Consider the following 21,902-nt stretch of genomic DNA (forward strand, 5'->3'; position numbering starts at 1 on the left):
ATTTCAATGTACAATTGCATACAGATTTAAAGTGATATTATTTGGAGGGTGGGTAGTTCTGCTTCCCTGATGTGTTTTCTAAAAAGTAGAAAGCAACACCCAGGATAGAATGCATGCTGGCCTTAGAATCTGAAGCACATTTTAATTCAGTTGAGTGGCCTTTAGGCAAAAGGGCTAAAGTTATTCTGAGTTAAAGGCTCCTTACCAAAAAAATTGAGGATATTATTACTTGCCTTATTTGCCTCATGTGGATGTTGCAAGTAGCAAATGAGATAATAGATATGAAAGGTCTTTGTAAATAGTATACTATACTTGTAAATAAGGTATTATTATTGAGAACATTTGAAGGAAGACCATCCCAATACTTGCAAATGTGCTTTTCAACATAACTATTTAATCCTTTCCTTCCCTTTTCTTCCTCCCTCCCTCCCTCCCTCTCTTCTTTTTTCCCTCCCTTTTTCCCTCCTTCCCTTTCTCCCTTCTTTCCTTCCTCCCTTGTTTCCTCCCTCCCTCCCCTTTCCCCTCCTTCCCTTGTTTCCTTCTTTCCTTTCTGCCTTTCTTCCTTTTCCCCTTCCTTTTCCCCTTCCTTTTCCCCTTCCTTCCTTCCTTCCTTCCTTCCTTCCTTCCTTCCTTCCTTCCTTCCTTCCTTCCTTCTCTCCTTCCTTCCTTCCTTCCTTCCTTCCTTCCTTCCTTCCTTCCTTCCTTCTCTCCTTCCTCCCTTCCTCCCTTCCTTCCTCCCTCCCTTCCTTTTCTTTCTTCTTTCCTTTCCTCATCACTGAAGTGTTGCCCAGAGGCAGGGAGATGAGCTGCATGACCTCTGAAGGTCTCCATGAATAACTTGGCCAATGCAAGTGGATAGAAAACATGAGTAGATTGCCCCCTACTGGTTATAGTTTATAAAGAAGACCAATTATAAATAATTTAATGCTTTTTGGGGAATGTAGAATTATGTCCTTATGGGTGGGATGAATACAGAGGTCAAAGTGGCTACGTAGCCCATTTAAATCCAGGGGCTCTTCACTTGTGTTGTTGTCACAGTTTCCTCTTGCAGTCTATTGAAATCTATGTCTGGACTCCTTGTAATCATGTTTTTAAATACATAAAATAAAATACTTAGGATTACAAAGGAACATAATGACATTAAACTCATTATCAAATATGTATTTTTTGAGTTAATGGACTGCAGTGGTGAAGAATCTTCTATAGGCTATAATTCTGCCAGCCCCGCTTTCCTTATCTTCTGATTGTTTCTGTCAGAACATCCCCCCTCCTCCTTTCTTCTTCCTTGCTCCTCAGGTCATAAACTATAGGTCACCTTTATTTAGATGGAATCTACTTCCTAGCCTCATAGATATATATTCTCTCTCTCTCTCTCTCTCTCTCTCTCTCTCTCTGGGCCTTTTCCTTCAGTCCCTGCCCAGAGAACTCTTTCAGGCTTTTTGGGGGCAAGACTTCACAGGCTATTTTCAGAAATGTGCAGTCTCCTTAAATCTCTGCCATCTCTCTCTGAGCTCAGCTTTTTTTCCCCTCAGGCCTTTTTCAACCCAGTTTTTGTCCTTCCCACCCCCATTCTTTCTCCCTACTTCTCAGCTCCCCCCCCCCCCAAAGACAGACCGAGCCATTGTCTATGTGTTCATTTCTTTATTAATTTTGACATCTGTTCAGCTGGTGTAGGGGAGAATGATTTATACATTTGGAAGGGGAAGGGAGGAACTTGGGAAAGGAACTCTCTCCAGGTAACAGAGCATGTGGAAAGAGAGAGTCCAGAAAAAAGATTTTGTTTTCATAACAATTTAAAAAAGAAAGAGGAGATAAAGGTTAATTTCAAAACTTCTAAAAAGCGTCTAGTGCGCAGACTGCAGCATTCTCTAGGTATCACATTGGGACCCCAAATTCTTCCTCTAACAGCTCCTACTAGCAATTGGAGCACAAAGCAATGTCACCCAAGGGGTCCTGGAGCCGGTACGGGTTAAAGCAGCCATGCCGACGGGGTATAAGATGCCAAAGCATGGACCAGTGCTTTTAAACCCACACAAGACTCTATGGAGATGCTATTGGTTTCAGCTGCATCAGCAATTCTAGGGAGATTATGGTACAGAAAAAGAGATACTATAGGTGTTCTGGGTGCCGTACAGCTGCACATTCTCTGCTAGTGCCATTTATCTCTGGGACGATTAACCCTGGAGCCTGTTTCCCCTTGTGTCCTCTCTGAATTGATCACTAGAGACTAACGCCCTTCTCTTTCTTTCCTCTGTCCCTCACAGCAGAAAGGGTAGGTCAGGCCTGTGGGCGGGTGCATCCCATCCCCCCACACCACCTGCTGGGAGCTGGGAGTCCCTCCTCAGGCCAACCAATGTCAGTTCCACTCACGGGACTGGGGAAGGGACAGTTAGCTTTGGGGTCTGCTTGCTTTGATGCTAGGCAGTGTTTACTAATAAAAGTACCAAAGAATTAGATATGGGATAATGGGAATTTCTTCAAGACAAAGGCAGGGTATCTTTTCTGTATCCCCTTGCCTTTTTCTACTCCATAGTCACAGATGAGACTACATATGGACGCTCCCCACAAAAGGGGAGGATAGTAGCCAAATTGTTCTACTTAAAAATAAAAAGTAGGCAAATCTGTTATACTCTAAAATATGCTGACTAGGGATGGGGGCAGGGGGTCAACACAGAAAGAGGCCAAAGGGGCCTTTCCTGAGACCACCCCGGTCAAACTGAGAACATCAGATTTAGCCCCCACCCCTCAAAAACAAAAACAGAATTAAAAAAACAAAAAAACCAAAAACCCTACCATCGGCCACTGGATCCTTTATGGAGTTCAGAAAGCAGCAACTCTGGGGTCATCTGGCTGTTGGAAAATGCTTTTTCTAAACCTTAAAACGCCGTAGAAATGTGAGCTGCTACTATTACTATTGTTATCTAGCCTGCAGGGGTCAAGGTCAGATCAGAAGCCGTGCAAGGACAAAGCCAGCCTGGCTTGGGAGGTTCCAGTCCCACGGGTGCTGGGATGCCGGCTAGGGCGGTCAGAGCCTAATGCGGGCAGGGGGGCTGGGGGCCTGGGAAGGGGAAGGAGACATATTAGCTGCCTGGAATCATCAATCGTACTGGCAGCAGCACCTTCTTTTCTCAGGTCAGTGAATGTTTATAATTGGTCATTGGGGCTGGTCTTGGACCCCCAGGGTCTCTGCTGTGAAGAGAGAAGGGGCACTGTGCTACTCGGAAGGTTTTGATGCATCTCATAGAAATCTCAGAAGGGCCACAGGGGCAAGAAGATGCTCTGGGCATCTGGAAGAGTGGGACAAGGATACCCTCCCTGGCCCTGGATGCCACCTGCACTGCCCTGCTGGGAGGGAGATGGGGAGGACGGGGATTGTGCTGATTTCAGCCTCTGGAGGAGGCTCGGCTGTAATTACCTTAAGGCTCTTCACTGATGGTACCCAGGCATGGAACCCTTGTCTGTTGCCTTCCTGCCCTGGACCAAAGCGCAGCTACCTAGGGGCTGGGCCAGGTCTTCCCGCCTTGGAATGCCTCAGTTTCCCACCTGCTCAGCCTCCTCTGCTGCTCCATCTCAGCCCGGGGGCCTCCCCCTTACAACTCGAGTCCTTCTATGTCAGGTAAAGGGACTTGGCCCCTGGTCAGAGGCCAGCCCCACCCGCTGTCTGTGACCCACACCCCCTGCCTGGAGCCCAGAGCCCAGTACCTGCTTCCACGCCTCCTTACTTAACCCTGCAAGGCATGCGGAAGTAAGAGCACCAAGTACTGCTCTGGGAGACTTTTGGTGTTTCGCTGACTGCAAAGAACTGGCGGATACATTCACTATAGCTACTCCTTTCCCTCCTCTTCCTCAGAGAGAACTGGCTGTGGCTCCCTGGCCGGCAGCCTGAAGAAGCCCTCAGGAGCTGGGCTCTTAGTGCTTTGTACATACCGCTAAAGTGTTTCTATTGGTTTGCATAGTATTTATTATTGTTATTATTATTATTTTTCATATACACAAGGCTGATTACTGTACAGTTTACACTTTGAACACAAACTATGAGATAAGTGCTTGAAGAAATAGAAAACCTCTTCTCTATAGAACATGCTGGTGCAGTCCTGGGGCAGCCACCTGTCTGAGTCACCTACTGAGAAAGGAATCCCTGTCAGGTGGGGCATTGCCTCCTTTTGAACCCTGTGGCTAAGCGGGGGATTCTCTTCTCCTGAGCCCCAACTCTTAACAACCCCAAACACACTAAAGATCATTGTTTTCCATTTGAGAGATGATAAAAACAGGAGAGAGACAACATAAAAAAATTATCCAATTTATCCACAGGAGATTACTATACAGCCTCAGACTTCACAGTAAAAATCTCTGTGTGTATGTATATATTGCAGGTGAAGAGGTGTCCATATGTCGATGTGTATCCTGAATGTCAAGGAGAGGAGGATGTGATCATAACAGGTGGGTGTCTGTCAATGGAAAGCTGAGTACGAACAGGTAAATGAGAATAAAGGGACTAGGGTTTCAAGCTGATTTCATGTATATGTTGGGGTTTTTTTTTTTTTTTTTCTGGTTGAAATCCAAATGGATTTCTTATCGATGACATTGGGGTAGGGGAAAACAAACCCTGCCCCACAGAAGGGAAAAATTAAAATGACTTTTAAAAATTCCACCCCCAGCCACAACTGAGCCCTTGTCCCCTTCTCTCTCTCTCTCTCTCTCTCTCTCTCTCTCTCTCTCTCTCTCTCTCTCTGCTCTTGTGTCCTGGTTTCCATTAGAGGTCCGTTGCCAGAGACAGGATTGAGGACTGTAGGTCATGCGTCTACAGCCAGTCGTTCATGCGAATAGGACAGTTAAAGGAAATCTCTTACAGAAATCATGCCGTTAGCCTATAGAAACATGTACAGCCGGCTTTGCTGCCCTCCACGCATGGGCTCTCCTCCAGTGTGCAGGGCAAATTGTGTGGAGTTCAGTGGTTGGGTGTTGAGGTGTGATCCTAGGGGAAAGAAAGAGAGAGGAAAGGTATCTTCACATGCAAAGCCAGCCCTTGAATGATTGGGGGAAGTTCTACTCTTTGCGCTTAAGTTGGGAAACCAATTCCATTTTCACCTCCCTAACTCTCAACCCCTAGCCAATGTTTTAATCTCTCTCCTCGGGGGAAAGACAAGATGAAAGAGAATGGGATATAGTCTGGAGATCAGATAACCATCCATTGTGGAGAAGGAGGCAATACACATTTTTGGTGGTCAAGTTATACTAAAATTTTTGTTTGTTTGTGCAAGAAATGTGGGGCAGGTACTCAAGTCTTTCAAATGGGATCAAGAAAGGTACTCACCACATGCTCTTACTATCCAGAGCAACCAGAACTTTGGGACCCAACAAGGTTCTATCACCTAGACACACTATGTTTCTATGCTAAGAAAAATTCTTCGAGTATGGTTTGGGGGTCTCAGTGATAACTTTAAAGTGAGAAACATTAGGAGTGTGTGTGAGAGGCTTGAAGGCAGGGCCCTTGTTTTGTTTCATTTTTCCTTTTGGAAGGTATCCCCAGTGCTTAGCACAGTGCCTGTCACCCAAATGTTTAATAAATATTGACTTATACATAAGTAACGGCTTACTAAATGCTTATTGATTTTATGTGCCATTCAGATTGGCTGGTGAACACTTCCCTTCTCCACTAACTCCTTAGCTTTCCTACCAAATATTGACCATTTGTTTCCCATCCCTCTCCACAAATCCCTATTTCATCATGCACTTGTCCGTTCCCATTTCAACCTCCATAGTCCCTCCCCAGATGTCTCTAATAACTGTTAGCTTCTGTTGGTCTTTGAAGCTTCTGGACTGTTTCTGTCTTCTAATACTTCTTCCTTATCATCCGCATTTTAATCCCTTCTCCCTATGCTGCAGAGAAAAGTGCTCTGTTTTGGTAAGAAGGAAGAACTTTAAAGATGAGGATGAGAGGCATCCTGGGATGGTAGTGATCACATTGGTCTCAGGGTCACAAAAACCTGGGTTCAATTCAATACCTGATATTAGGCAAACAACCCTCTCAGTGCTTTGGGCAGAGTATAATTTGTGAAAAAAGTTGCCAACCTTCATTGGTAAAATTGGGAGCAACCTGCATGATGAAATCTCATGTCTAGTTTTTATTTATATGTTTTTTTCTTTAATGAGACTAAAAAAAATGATTTTCCACTTTATATGAACTCTTTAGCTTCTACATGCAAAGCCCTTTCTAATCTGGACCCATTCTACTTTATCTCACACTAGAGACCACTGTGGGATAGTGAAATAGGATCATGAAATAAGCACTTAATGGGTTTTTTTTTCCCTTTCCTTTTCTCTCCTTTTCATTTATTCAAATCCTGTACTTTCTTCAAGGCCCATTTCGGGACTTACTTCCTTCATGAGGCCTTGTTGACTCAAGTTCACATTTATATTTTCTGATTTTAAACTCCTACACTACTTAAAATTTCTCAAAGAAGCATATCATACAGTGAAAAGCCCACTGGATTTGGCATCAGAAGATCCAGGTTTAAATCACATTTAAATGCTATTTATTCTGAGACTTTGCTCATCACTCAGCCTCTTGCCTTTCCATACCTGTTTCCTCATCTGTAAAAAGGGGATAATAATTCTTGTACAATTACCTCATAGGACTGTTGTAAGAAAAAAATTTTTTTAAGAAAAAAGAGGCTAGAGAAATGTGAGATTATTATTGTCTTAACACATTTCTGGCATTATCTTATATATAAATTTTGTGTGTGTATGTTTTCTCTCCTTAATTAGCCATAAGATTCTTAAGGACAGAAACAAAGAAATGTTCCTTTTTATCTCTAGTAATCACATAGTAGATATTTAGTGAATGCTAAATTTAAAAAATATCTTTCCAGGACCCTCCTACTCTATACTCTCTTCTCAACTGCATTGCATCTCCCTACTACAGATCAGAAAACCAATTTGTTGTTAAGTTGTATCTGATTCTCCACGACCCTATTTGGTTTTCTTGGCAAAGATACTGGAGTGTTTTGCCATGTCCTTCTCCAGCTCGTTTTACAGATGAGGAAACTGAGGCAAACAAGGTAAAGTGACTTGCCCAGGAAGTATTTGAGATCATATTTGAGCTCCCATCTCCTGACTCCAGTGTCATGCTCTTTCTGCACTACCTAGCTGCCCTCAAAAATCAAATTAAAGTGGTTCAAATCTTGCATTTCAGGCAGTTCTCAATGCCTGAAATCCTCTCCTTCCTCATCTCTGCCTCCTGACTTTCTGTACTTCCCAACTAAAATCCCAACTTTTATAGAAAGCCTTTTCTAAACTCTCTTAATTCTAATCCCTTTCTTTTGTTAATTTTATCCTGTTTAGCCTATATGTAGCTTTTTTTTTTTTTTTTTTTTTTTTTAAAGAACTGTTTGCATGGTGTCTCTCCTGTTAGATTGTAAGCTCTTTGAGGGCAGACTAGTTTTTGCCTCTTTTTGTATTCCTGGAATTCGGCACAATGTCTGGCATATAGTAGGCTGATCAGTCCTTTCTCCATACATCCATAGGCTGCATCTAATTTAGATTTTGAGGGCTGCCTAGTATAACCATAGTATGATATTGGGGGGAAATGCCCCCTCCCCATGAGATTTTGAGCCATAAAAGCCAAGTGCAAATCCTGACTCTGATATTTTACTTTCTGTGTGACATACATATATGTCCACACACACACACACCTAGACATACATGTATATAAGCATGCATAGGCATGTGTGCACACACATGTGAGTATATTGTGTTGCACACGTGTCTCTGTGCACATACACATAGACATGCATCTATGTGCATGCACACATCACACACACACATGTAAATGCATGCATATGTTGCAGTCATGCACACACATGTATATGTGCACATGCATGTATGCATGAACAGAAGGCATGAGATATGTATCTATGCATGCATATATGCATTGCATGCATACTTGAATATGTGTATATATGTATGTGTATTCACATACATGTGTACATGTATATGTGCATACACACATATATAATCAGAAGACATTAGATGACCTAGCTATAGATATGTATCTATGTGCCTGTATATATGCATTGCATAATACATGTACATGTATGGGTATATAGATATGTGTATCTACATACATATGTATATGTATGCATTGTGCATGCACACATGTGTATGATCAGAAGGCATGAGATGATGTCTGTATCTATGTGATGCACATATGCATTGCACACACATGCATGTGTGTATCCATATACACGTGTGTATGTGTGCATATGCACACATGTGTATGAACAGAAGGCATGAGATGACCCAGCTGCCTGTTAATATAACTATGATCCCATGACCACACAGTTTCAGCTCTAAACTATGTTTTTAACTAATCTTTTGTCAATGGAAATAACATTGAGAAAAGAAATAAAGAAGACTATATGAGTGTCTCAGGAGAAAACGTGGCTGCCATCATTGTTGTCATGGCCATGATTGATCGGTGGCTGCATCGCTATCAATGTCACAAAGTTAGAGGGCTGAAAGCTGGACTCAACCTTCAGAATCATCTGGCCGGGCTCTAGGATAATGGAGTGAGCAGAGGTCGGGATTGGAAGGCAGGAAGTCCCAAGTTCAAATCCTGCCTCAGTCCCTTACTAGCTGTTGACACAAATCTGGGCAAATCATTTCATCTCTCATAGAAAGTTTCTCCATCTGTAAAGTGGGAATAATAACAGGGCTATTGTGAGGATGACATGGGATAACATATGGCAGACCTTAAAGCCCTATATAAAACGAGCTAGTGCTGTCACTGGTTAGTCTGTTCTCCTGCTCCCAGCCACCATCTTCATCCTCACTCCTCCATCCTTTCATCGGAGAGGGCTGCCTTCTGCTGTTGCAGATCAGAACCTCCTCCATCCTTGTTGGCTGTGGTTAAAATAACCTTCTGAGCTCTTCACAGCTCCAGGGCTTCAGCTTACAGACATTCAGGCCAGACCCACCATGTCCCTCCGCATCCTAGAATTCAGTCTCTGATGGTGCAGCTTTCAAGAACTCAGGGTCAAGTCCAGCCTGGGCGGGGCACTACCAGAGAGCTTTATTGTCATTCTGGAAGATGCTTCTCAAGGACTAGGTCCCCTCTCTGGGCTTCCGGGGACTGAGTTTGTCGCTGTGCCTTGAGGACAGGGATACAAGACCCCCTCCCCCCAGGTGAAATCAGCCTTTAGGGGATCTTTGTGGTCATGGCAGCTGGTGGAGGATCCTGAGCTGTCACACCATCCACTGTGGCGTGAGATCAGGCAGCAAAGTCACCGCCTGCCCGGCCGAGTCCTCACTGGCCCAGCTGCTGCGTGGGGGGGCCACTGGGAAGCCCGCAGGGACGACCCCGAGGACAACGGGGCTCTCTGCTCAGAAGCCTAGCTTGGACTCAGTTCCTCTGAATTCCATTATTGTAAGGAAGAGTAGAAGGGAGCCCTGGAGAGGGCTTAAGGCAACGAGGTCCAAGGCTAGTGTCTGGGTACCTCTGAGCCGGGGAATCTCTATTTGTTACCAGTAGGAAGGAAGAAAACAAACATTTACCAAGTACCTACTATGGGTTAGGTCCTGTGCTAAGAACTTTATAAATATCAACTCATTTGATGCTCACAATAATCTAGGGAGGTAAAGGTAGGTTCTGTTATTATCTCCATTTATAACGAGGGAAATTGAGGCAGAGTTTAAGTGATTTGCCCAGCTAGTAAATATCAGAGGCTGGATTTGAATTCAGTTCTTCCTGACCCCAGACCCAGAGCTCTATCTACTGCACCATTTAGCTTCCCCTAGTCATATAATGTAGTGTTGCCACAAAATTTTTCAATTAATTTTGTATTATATTTTGGATCCTCCTTGATGTTCTGCTGGGGACATGACAGTGTTTTGTTTCACTTTGTTTTCCTTTTTCTGTCTTTCTTTTTCTATTTGTTTTTTCTTATTTTGTATTTCGTTCTAAATAAATATTTTAAAATTTTAAATTAATTTTGCATTTTAAGAAATGTTAAGTTTTTTAACTTAAAATAATGTGAAGAGCTCAAGTCCCCTAGAATTTTTCAGTATGCAAAACATTATCCTTGTGACAGCCTTATGAAGTAGGTGGGTATAACCATCACTTTCATTGGACAGATGAAGAAATGAGATTATAGGGTTTAAGCAACCTACCTGACTGATGGTATATGTCCAGGAGATAGTGGAGTCAGGCCAGGCTTTTTGAGTCTGACTTTCAAGATTCTTTTTCCTATATTATAATAACTCTTATTTTTTATGGAAGCAACCAGGATTAAATGACTTGCTCAGGGTCACATAGCTAGTAAGGTCACATTTGAACTCAGGGCCTCCAGGGCCAGTGCTCCATCCACTGTCACCTATTCAATACCTTCCAGATATATATACCACATGACATTTTTGGAGAGGTTTGAGGAGTAAAGAACTCAAAGGAAAGCAACAAACAGGAAGATGTCCCCTTTAGAGAAATTTATTTGTATTTTCTCTGCATATATTTGATAGGCAACATAGGAGACCTTTAAGTCAGGAAAACCTGGGTTAGAATCCTACCTCTAATAACATATACAGGCCCAGCACCTCAGTTCAGTCTCAGTGATCACAAATTGCAAAACAGTATCAGATCAGAGAATTTCCTCGCTGGACTATCCCTACAAGAGTGAAATCAAAGGTCCAGGTTTAAAAATAGAGAAAATATTTTGGGTTTACTTCTCTGGCTACATATCATATCACTCTAGAAGAATGTAAGCTTCTTGAAGGCAGAGTTTGTTTTGTTTTGGAGGGCATCTAGGAAGTGCAGTGGAGAGTGCACAGGGTTTAGAGCCTGGAATACCTGAATTCAAATACAGATTCAGACACAGACTAGCTGTGTGACACTAGGCAAATCATTTAATCTCAGTTTCCTCAACTTCAAAATGGGGTAATAACAAGACCTACCTCCTTGATTGTGAAGATCAAATAAGATAATAATAATTAATGGTAAAGTGCTTAGCACAGTGCCTGACACATAGTAAGTGTTAAATGATATATAAAAATGAAGGACAAATAATAAGAAATGCTATAGAAATGTTAGTTGTTGCTTCCTTATGAATAAAATTTAGCAGAGTATCTTGTATACATTAAATACTTAATGTTTGTGGAGTGGATGAATAGAAAAATATAGGAATTATTGTTCTGAGTTCTTGACCCCTGTAAATATTTATCTCTTTTGCCTTTGGCATGGGAATGGGGCTGGGGGCTCCATGCCACCCTGGTGTTTTATTCCAAATGGCCTTTGTATTTAAGATTGCACGGAGTTTGGATACGTAGGCTCTTTGTGAGTGAACACACATTCACACATGTATACACACACACACACACACACACACACACAAATGTGCTTTTTGGATGGGAAGCTCTGCTCTCAAAATATCAGCACCTCAGCTGTATCTTTCCCCATTTGTAATCACAAGCTCAGCAATCCTATGATTGAAGTAGCAATAGTAATGAGAATTCCCAAATGTATGTAGTGCTTTAAAATAGGCAGAATGCTTTACATACATTATCTCCTATGAGACTTGAACGCCCCCCAAATGTAGGTACTATAGGTATTATGATTCCCGTTTTACAGATGGGTCAATTAGAATTTGAGATGTTAGTACCTTTCCTATGCTTATGCAGCTATTAAGTGTCAAGAGTGGATTTGAATCCAAATCTTTATGTCTCAGTTCTGGCACTTTATCTGCTATCCCTTATTTATGTAATACTTTACAATTCATGATGCACTTGCCTCACAGCTGCCTCATGAAGGAAGTCATTCACAGGATTATCTTCCAGTGAGTTAGATGAGTCTCAGAAAAGGTAACTTAATTTGTTCCTCTTGGCAATTAAGTATCAGAGCTCTCACTCCCTTGTAGAATCAATCTCTCTCGGCTTTAAATACCCCTCTCGTTTCTCAATGAGGTGCAGATTTCCCTACCACTCAGCATACGGCATGGAGTTGCTTCTTTCCCTGCCTGCCAGCTGCCACAGGGGTACCCGGAGAATTCAAGCTGGACGTCAGTGGAGCATGAGGCACGACAGCCATGGAAATGGACTCATATGGCAAAGAAAGTGAGATCAATTCCAAAGCTGCCTGCCAGGAGCAGAGGCATCTGCTGGTCCAGCCCAGGAGCTCAGTTAATCAAGAAGGGTCCATATGCTAAGCCAGCTCCCCTACCCAGGTTCCTGTGGCAAGGCTGGGGTTAACTCTATGACCTGCTTAAGCTGCTGAGTTGCCACAGCTCTAAATTTATCCTACAAACTGGCTCCACCAGTCATTTTTCTCCTGAAGTGTTTGGACTTGACAAGAAGAGCCTGGTCAGCATTTTGGCAACTTTTAGTATCTACAGTGCTTTGCCCCATGGGGGTGGAGATGGGAAGAGGGGGTTGGAAACAGAAGCCTGCCAGCCTACAGCTACACGGTCTCAGAACGGCTTCGCTTGGCCATTGCAGAACCAATCCAGAGACTCCTGGTTGGCAATGAGGCCTTCTTTTGCCCCCAACCTCTATACACATTCAAGGTAAACCCAGGAAAAGTCCATCCTGAGCCTTGGCACAAAAGCAATCTCCCTCCACTCTTGGCTAAAGCTACTCAGCTCTCATACTTCCTCAATTTGGCCATTCCTGGGGTTCTGGCCCACTGAGTGAAGTCCTCAAGAACTCACTTTAAGCCTTTTCTTGTTAATGATAATAATAACCTAGACACAAAACTGTGCCAGAGACATAGAAAACTGGCCTCCTTGGGTTCAAATTCTGCCTGGGTTCAAAGAATTCAAATCCGGCCTCAGACACTTACTAGCTGTGTAACCCTGAGACCTCTATTTGTCTCCATTTAAACCTCTGTCTGCCTCAACTTTCCTCATCTGTAAAGTGGGAATAATATTGATACCTACCTCCCAGGGCTGTTACAGTGAGGATCAAATGAGATAATGTTTATAGAGATAAATGAGATAATGTTTATAAATGTTAAAAATGTTTACTACTCTTCATAACCCTTAAAGAGTTATATAAATACTAGCTATTATTATACATACTGGCTATCATTTTGGGTTGTGTCTGGGCAACTCTTTGAGACTGTACGTTATAGTCTAGTTCCCCATCTAGCTGTGTAAGTCACTTAATCTTGTTTGTCTCAGTTTGCTCAGCTGTAAAAAGGGTATAATAACAGTACAGTGCTACCTCCCAGGGTTATTGTGAGGATCAGTTGAGGTAATATTTGTAGAGCACTTACACAATACCTAGCATAGAGTAGGTGTTTGATAAATGTGTATCCCTTCCCCCTTTCGCCATCTACCTTGGTGGGAGGCACTTCTATAATGTGAGTTCTCTGACCTACACTAATGAAATAATGGACCTGAACCAAAAAGAAAACAAATGGTATTTTTCATTTTACAAAATGCTTTTTTGTCCACCATCTTGTGAGGTAACCAGTATAGGTCTTATCACCCTAGTCTCATAGATTCAAAGACAGAGGCTCCGAAAGAGGCTTAGTTTAACCTTACAGCTGACGAAGGTCTTACAGAGAGAACCTTTAGCAGGGCAGGATTTGAATCTGGGTCCCAGAATCATAGAAACCTAGAGGTTGGAAGGGACCTCCAAGATCATCTGGCTCAGACTCTTTCTACATAAAGGAGTCTGCCCTCTGAGGGAGCTCTGACCCCACATCTAGAGTCCCTTCCATCTTTTCTTCTGACTTTACTATGCCTCAAGCTCTTTCCTCTCCAAAACTTTTCCTTCTTCCTTGAAAGTTACATTTCAATATTTAAAGACACTTATACTCAGGCCTCCACTTGGGGACTTAGCAATCTTGCCATTACTATCCCTTGTCTTTCCTCTTTGCTCCATCCCCTTCATCATTATTATTTTCTATATTAATCCTACTTCTATCTATGATTTTCTATTTTCTGAACGACTTTCTTATCTGCCCCTTTATTTGGGACTCCATAACAGCCCTGAAAGATAGACAGAGTATGCATTATCATTACTTTTACAGATGAGGAAACTGCGGCATAAAAAGGTGTTTGGTTTTTTAAAACAATTTAAAATTTGTCTCTGGGACTATTCTGTTTGTGGCAGAATTAGGGCATTGCTGAAGGTAAGTGTTTGGGGGGAGGGGGAGATTTGATTCCCAAACAGAAGATATAGGACCAATCAGTGTTTGGTGCTAAAGCACATGCTTTACTTGAATGACAGTAAGAAGAATTTCTCACAAAGGGAATCTTCTTTCTACACTTGCTGCCACCTTTCTCATCATCTCTTGCTTAGATTATATGAATTAGAATTCTGACTAATTTTTTCTCTGCCTCCCAACTCTCCAGGCCAAAACAAACTTCCCAAGACAGGGATCTAGCTTTATTTTGTAGAGGAAAGAGCACTGCAATTGGAGATTGCAAGTTGTGGGTTTGAATCCTGGCTTTGATACTCGAGAGGTTTGCAAACTTAGACATTGTCTCACTCAGTCCCCTTGAAAACCTTAAGATATAGGTTGTTCCTATTTTACAGATGAGGAAACAGACTCAGAAAGTGACTTGACTTTGTTCACTTAATTAGTGACATCTGAGGCAGGATTGTGAACTTGAGCAAGCCCCAGTCTCTCTAAGAGGATTTTCAACTGCCTCACAGGGGAGTGAAGAGAGTACTCTACAAACCACCTGGTGTAATGAAGAGTACACAGAGAAATCTAGTATTGAATTCTTCTTTGATGCTTACCAGCTGTGTGTCTCGGGAAAGATCACCTAACCTTGCCAACTCTCCATACCTATAAGATAGGGATAAAACCACCTGCAGAAAACTATCTTACAAGATTATTGTAAGGCTCAGAGAATATATGAAGCCCTACAAGACTATGAAATAATTGTCATGATAATAATTATTAATTATGATGAATAATTATTATTGATTCTTATTAATAAATTCTAAAAGGACTGGAATTTAAGAATACTGAGAAGGACCAAGTAGATTTTTGCATCAATCGATAAACTGAGACTTCTATTAACAAACCTTAAAGTATGATGTAAATATTATTATTCTGTCACTTATTAAAAAATCTTCAGTGGCTTTATATTGCCTATAGCAAAGCTTCTTAAACTGTGGTTTGTGATCCCACATATTACTGTGTAACTGAATGTAGGGGTCGTGAAATTATGAATTATTATCAGTAAATGTTTGATTTGTATACCTATTTCATATACCTATGTTACATAAAAATTTCTTGGGGAAAAGGGGGCTAGAAGTGGAAAAAGTTTGAGAAACTGTGAGCTCCAAGATAAAAAAATATACTCTTGACCTTCCATGGCATTTGAGAGTGTCTACAAATTGCCTCTAATTGACCTTTCTAGTCTTATTTACAACAATTTGTTACATTCAGTATTCCAACCAAACTGGATGCTTAATTGCTTCCTTTTTCAGCCTCCAATCCCTACCTAGATGGTAATGCAGGATATCCTTCAAGTTTGGAATGTCCCCAGTCCTCATTACTTCCTTTTGAAATACCTCTATCCCTCCACAGGACCTATTTAGGTACCATTTTCTCCATGAAGTCTTCCTTGATTGCTTTCAGTTAAAAGTGTCTCCTCCTCCCTCCTATTTTCCTAGTGCATGTTGTCTGGATCTTGCCTTTGCCCTCATTGTGCTGTCCCTTGTACCACATTTATTTGTTCCTAGGTAGTATTGCCTCTATTAGAGTCTTAATTCTTAGAGATTAGGGTCTCTGTTGTTATCTCATCTTTATGGTCCCAGCACCGAACATGGGGCCTTCTTTGCATGCATGCATGCATTGGCACAGAGTTTAGGGAATTTGAAGAAAGGAGAAATTACCTCCAAAGAGGCCATTCGACAGGGAGGGGCCAGGAGATCACTGCTTCCCCCTTTTCAGGCTTGCTCGTTTCACTATCTGAGCCCCCTTCCTCCCTTCGATCAGCTCCGATTGCAGGGTACTACTCCCTCTCACCTCCTCCGCCTAGCGAGAGCCGGCAATAGAGGCAGGAAGGCAGGGCAGATGACAGGGATAGAGAAAGACAAGCACAAACAAAAGAATAGAAGAGAGATCAGTAAGAAAGTAGGTAAGAACAAGGCCCTCAAGGAAAAGGGAATGGCCCCATGGCTCTCTCCCCCTTCTCAAAATGCCTCAAGAGAGCTGAAAGCAAGGGGTAGAAAACAGGGTACATATAGATGGAATCCCAAGTTGAGCTGGAAGAGATGAGAGACAGCTAGAAATAGAGTCCAGGAAAAAAAGAGGCAGTGATCGGCTCTTGCCTCCCCAGAGCTGCTGAGGTCTGTGAGATGCAGACCCCAGTGTGAGAGGCGTCTCTCTGGAAGCCAGAGACCGCTCATACCTTGGCATGTTTCATAAAGTCATCAAGATCTGTTTCCAGCTCACTGGACTCCTGCAGAGACCCCTCAGTATTCACCTCCTCCAGTTCCTGGGTGTCCCTGTCCCCAGATGTGTCTATCTGCCGAACCACTTTGCGGATTATCTGAAAGAGAGAAAAGATGGGGTTTCTTTCTTTGGCCAAATCACCCGGGCCCAAAGGAGCCTTCCAAGCACAATGCCATGGCCAGTTCTGTTTATGGTTCACTTACTCTACAAAGAACCCTTTCTTACTTAAGTAGGGGATACTGTACTTCCCTTTCTCCTCCATGTCTCCATTCTCCCCTGATCTCTCTGTTGACAGGCTAGCATGAGAGAAATATGGGGGCATTTGCCAGAGAAGAGGATGGTGTTCAATAGCCATAAAATGAAGAGTAGGTCTAAAGGACTTCAGTGAGCTTACTAGCAATGCTTCAGGTCAAAGCAGGCAGAGGCATTGAGGAACAAGGCAATATTTTTTTTCCTGAGGCAATTGGAGTTAAAACCTTTGAAGAAAACTGTCATAATGGAAAAAGCAATGGATACTTATTATTGTGCTACTATGGTTAACTAGAGAATCAGGGCTTGCTTAAATGTTGACTTTGCTACCTATTATAGTCCAATCACTTAACTTTTCTGGGCTTCAGTTTCCTTATCTATAAAATGATGGGACTGAATTTAGTTCTGTGTGACTTATTAAATACTGTCAAGAGATGAAATCTGGGTTAGCCAGGGCTATGGTAATCATAAGAAACAAGCATGGCATCATGGATAGAGAACCCAGCTTAGGGATCAAGAAGAGTTGAGTTCAAATTCCATATCTACCCTATTTTGGCTGTGTCACCTTAGGCTAGTCAGTGTGATATCACAGTAAGTAGCCCAGGTGCATCTCCAAGTCTGTAAGTTACAGGGAAAGTGCCTGATGTGGAACAGAGAGTGAACTCATTTGTGTGTCAAAAGGAGTGATAAAAATCACTGGTTTTGTCCCTATCTCTTTAGTGGCTGAATGTCTTGCATTTTTGGGGGGACAATTTTGATTTCAAGAAAAGAAAACTGACTGTCAAAGAGAATTTCCTCTCTGAGACCACATGTCTCCGTTTTGGAAAATACAGTCACTGTATCCCAGATAGTAACTGTATCCAGATAATCACTCTATGCAAGATAGTCATTGTATCTAGAAGCCACGAAGAACTCTACATCTCCTGTGGCTCCCTCATTTGGGGTAAGCAAGGAAATGCAGTCTCAAGTGCCCATGGATTAACCCTCTTCTCCCTGCAGAGAAGTTTCTGTTGCTCCCCATCAATCTGACCTTCCCCATTTAGCTGGGCTCTCACCTTCTTTGTGACAATGTTGCCTTGCTCATCAGTGAATTGTTCTTCAGTCACGTGTTCCCCTGGAATATCCTGAAGCTCATTTTCCTAGAGTTAAAGAAGAGGAAACGTCAGATTTAATAAGGTAGGGAGGCAGGGGCCAGGGAGACAGGGCAGATAATGGAGTGGTGGCGGTAGCAGCAGCCATAATCACAGAAGGAAAGTAGGGACATAAGAAGCATGGTGGGTGGTCAATGGGAGCATGTGGGTCCACATGGAGCAGGACTACAAGATTTGAAGTAGGAGGGAACCTTGAGCAGGTTTGCCAGGACCACTTTTTTGCAGAGTACTTTATATGTTTGACACCACAAAATCATCCTGGTATAGAAATAACTCTAAGCTTAAAAATGATTCTTCTTTTCTTTCCTTCTTTTCTCAGGATGAACTGATCTGCCCAGGGTCACACAGCTAATAAGTGTTTGAGGCTGGATTTGAACTCTTCCTCCTGACTCCAGGGCTAGTGCTTTATTTGCTGTGCCACCTAACTGTCCATTAAGCCTAATTCCTGAAGGCTATGCCAAGGAAGGGAAGTTTTGATAGATCAGAGTACCCTGGAAAGATTTTGTGTAACAGGCCTGGTAATAGGGACTATGTGTAGGCTGCCAGAGGACTGGCCTAGCTTGGTGTCAAGGGTCTCATCACCAGAATGTTGGCCATCTGGTCATGAATATTTTTGGTCATATCAATTCAAGAAGACTTTCAATAAGGTGTGGAGGAGGAGAAGGTGTCATCTGCATCACTGAAGGGATCCACACACACCTTCTGAGCAGAGATTCTTAACCTGGGGTTGTGAAATTTTCTTTTTTAAGATGTTTTAATTTGCATTTCTCTAATCAATAATGACAGAGCATTTTTTTCATATTACTATATATGTATGTATGTATGTATATATGTATATACTATATATGTAGTTTAATTGTAACCTCATGAATCCTTTCTATGTTGTGCTATATACATGGAGATTTATTTTTGTCATTTTGTATTTAGGTTCTAAGTGAGTAAAAATTAAAAAATGAAAATTAATAATGATATTTCAATAGATTGGTTTCCTTTGTATGCCTGTGTATTTTATCTTGTACATTTAAAAATATTATTTAGAGAAGGGTTCTAGATAATGAACCAGATTGTTAGAAGGGTCCATGACACAAAAAGAGATGAAAGAATCCTTGTTTAATACCATTGAAATATTATAGTTTTACATAGTATTTTTATATCTATTATCTCATTTAAACTTCACAACAGTCCTGAAACATAGTCAGAAGAAGTTTCCTTATTTCTATTTTACAAGTGAAGAAATCACAGCTCAGGGTTGGACCAGGTGAGCTATGATACCTCCAGATAACTGTGGATTAGATTTTGGAACAGATATTGCACTTGTAGAGGAAATTTTCTTTCTGAGAATTTCCTAAATCAGTGAAATGATTGGTCTGTTCTCCTCCCAAAAAAGGGCCAAGACTAGGGGACAGAAAATAAAACCCATAAATTAATAATCCCTGGATTTAAGAAATTCAACATTCTAATAATATAGGAATCTAGGAGGTTGAATGGTTTGTCTAATCAAGCTGATAAATGATGAGCTTGAGACTAGAACCCAGATATCCTGACCTCTAATTGAAAGCCATTTCTACCACCTAGGAAATTCTGGGGGAAAATGGGGAATCTGAGCCATGGAGAGGGACTCATTCTCTGCCCTTCTCCCTCTTTTGGCATTTGTGCCTCTCTTCTGGGGTTTTAAGGCTTCCCCTCCAGCCATCTGTTCTTCCCCCTCAAGATCTTGGAGAGGCCTCTTGGGGCCCTTGTCCCTGAAAGGGCACTCCCTACCCCTCCACTTAGCCTTTACCTTCACAATGACCCGACGCCGCACCACCCTGGTGGAGATGGATTCTTCGTCGTCACTCAGGCCCTCGTTCTCCCCTAGCTCCTTGTCCAGTTCCTGGTGTAAATGCTTCAGCACATAGTACAGGGAGCCACGGACGATGTGCATGACATTCTGACAGCTGACCAGGAAAAAGCTCAGCAGAACCAGCGTGACCAAGAGCTGGGTAACAAAGGTCCACATCTTTGCTGTCACTTCACTGACCTGGCTCAGGGGTGCTGAGCAGTGCCAACGGCCCAGCCACGGAAGGGGTCTGCCTTCTCATTCTCTCCCTGGCTTCACAAGCTCACTAGGGGATTCATCTAGTTCTCTTTTGGGGTGTTAGGCTTCAGGAAAGCAGCAGAAGGGAGGAGCCCTTCAACTGGAGCAGTCCTGGGTCTGTGCATCCGCCCTCCGACATAGCCATCCCGGGCTGGGCCTGAGGGTGACGTCAGGGCCCTGTAATTTTAGCCCCTGCATATCAGTTGGCTGGGGCTGGTCATTTGGGTAAGAAGGAAGCAGGCAGGTGCAGCTGTCCTCTTGAGCTGGACACTCATGTCAAAGTCACTTATGCTCAGAAAAGTGACACCCCTGGGTTCTGCACCCTTCCCATTTCTCCTAGGACTAGCAGATGAGGGTCTTACTCGATTGATTTTTTTAGGAGTCTTTATGCTAGATGAGTACCAGGGCACCTCCTGCCAAAGAGAGGGCCTTCTTTTGGGGGGCTTTTCATAGATGGGAAAATTCAGGAACTCAAAATCAGGTCAGGAAATACATCTGGTGAGATTCTTTTAAGACTGTTGTTCTGGACCAGGTGATAGAAACTCCTGCATTTGCCATCGGAACTGAGAGCTTTGAGTAGATCCTAGAAGGTCAGGGTTTATTTCAAAAATATTCCCAGGAAGCAAGCGATTTATATAAGTGGTGTTGGGTGAACCCCTTAGGGAATTCAGCCCAGGAAGCTGGGCCAAGAGAGGAGTAGGGATGATTTCACTTGACCTAGAAGAACACAATTCTCTTGTATATCATAGAAATAATTTATTTAATTGATGTCTCTTTCTCCAACTTCTTCCAGATTTTCCCTTACTCCTCAAAAACCTCTACATTCCAGTCAAATTAGTCCAGTCAACAAACCTCTATGAACAACTGCTATGTGCCAAAGCACTGTGCTAAGTGTTTGGGATACAAAAAGAGGCAAAAGATAGTCTCTATCCTACAGGAACTTAAAATTTTTAGGGGAAATTATCCTGTTGTCTGTCCTTGGCATGTGCTGTTTCTTCCTGCTTTTGCCCCATGCCTGGAATGTACTCAAGCTTCATCTCTGTTTCTTGGAATTCCCACCATCATTGAAGATTTTGGTTAAGGTCCCTCTCTCACTCAAGGCCTTTCCTGATTCTTTTACTTGGTAGTTTATCTTTGGAGGCAGATAATTGATACACTGGACAGAAGTGCTGAGCCTGGAGTCTGGAAGACCTGAATTCAATACCAGACATTTAGTAGTTGTGTGACCTACACTTAACTTCTAGCTGCCTCTGTTTTCTTATTTATAAAATGTGGATAATAATACCTCTCAGAGTTGTTGTGAAAATCAAATTAGATAATATTTGTAGTTAGTGCAGTAGTAGGTATTATATAAATGTAAGTTCTTCTTCTTCTTCTTCTTCTTCTTCTTCTTCTTCTTCTTCTTCTTCTTCTTCTTCTTCTTCTTCTTCTTCCTCTTCTTCTTCCCCTCCTCCTCCTCTTCCTTCTCCTCCTCTTCCTTCTCCTCTTTCTCCTCCTCCTTCTTGTTCTTTTTATTCTTCATCTTCTTTCTTCTTCTTTTTCACTTCCTCTTCTTCCCTACCTCCCAGGGTTTCCATGAGGATTAAATGAGGCAACATTCATAAAGTGCTTTGAAAATCTTAAAAAAACATATAAATGCTGGCAACTACCTGTACACATATTTTCTCCCAGTAGAATTTAAGCTACTTAAGAACAGGGATTGTTTTCATTTTTATCCTCATATTTTTTGTCTTTGTATCCCAGTGCTTAGCACATAGTAGGTGTCTAATCAATGTTAATTGAATTAAATGCCATTTACATTTTTTTGTTCATGTTATACCCTTTTTTTGGAATATAAGTTATCAGAGAGCAGTCCATGCATGGATTATGTAACCACACAGGTGTTACATTATGTGTGCACAGGTAACAAAAAATGCTGCCACTGTCAAATGAAATAACCCTATTCTCTACAACAGATGCTCATCTTTTCAAAGTCATTTAGGGGAAACAACACAAGGCTGAGGATCAGAAAAAAAGC

At 42.2% G+C, this 21,902-nt stretch overlaps 1 protein-coding gene across 12 annotated transcripts in view; it reads right to left on the minus strand.

Annotated features, from left to right (window-relative positions):
* Nucleotides 1-1,636: 1,636 nt before the first annotated feature.
* The window catches only part of ANK1 (ankyrin 1), a 326,140-nt gene continuing 305,874 nt past the window's right edge, over nucleotides 1,637-21,902 (minus strand). For 8 of the 12 annotated variants that reach the window (XM_031950761.1, XM_031950751.1, XM_031950759.1 and 5 more), the window contains 4 exons: nucleotides 17,713-17,796; nucleotides 16,365-16,505; nucleotides 15,847-15,988; nucleotides 1,637-4,975 (listed from right to left, as the gene is read on the minus strand). In XM_031950761.1, the coding sequence (XP_031806621.1) occupies nucleotides 15,884-15,988; nucleotides 16,365-16,505; nucleotides 17,713-17,796 (330 nt within the window). In that variant the 3' untranslated portion in view covers nucleotides 1,637-4,975; nucleotides 15,847-15,883. Of the gene's footprint in view, nucleotides 4,976-15,846; nucleotides 15,989-16,364; nucleotides 16,506-17,712; nucleotides 17,797-19,588; nucleotides 21,079-21,902 lie in introns of those variants that run through there. The other 4 variants (XM_031950762.1, XM_031950752.1, XM_031950756.1 and 1 more) reach the window with 4 other exon arrangements.

This window comes from Sarcophilus harrisii, chromosome 2 (assembly GCF_902635505.1).
Source record: "Sarcophilus harrisii chromosome 2, mSarHar1.11, whole genome shotgun sequence".
Taxonomy (NCBI): Eukaryota; Metazoa; Chordata; class Mammalia; order Dasyuromorphia; family Dasyuridae; genus Sarcophilus; species Sarcophilus harrisii.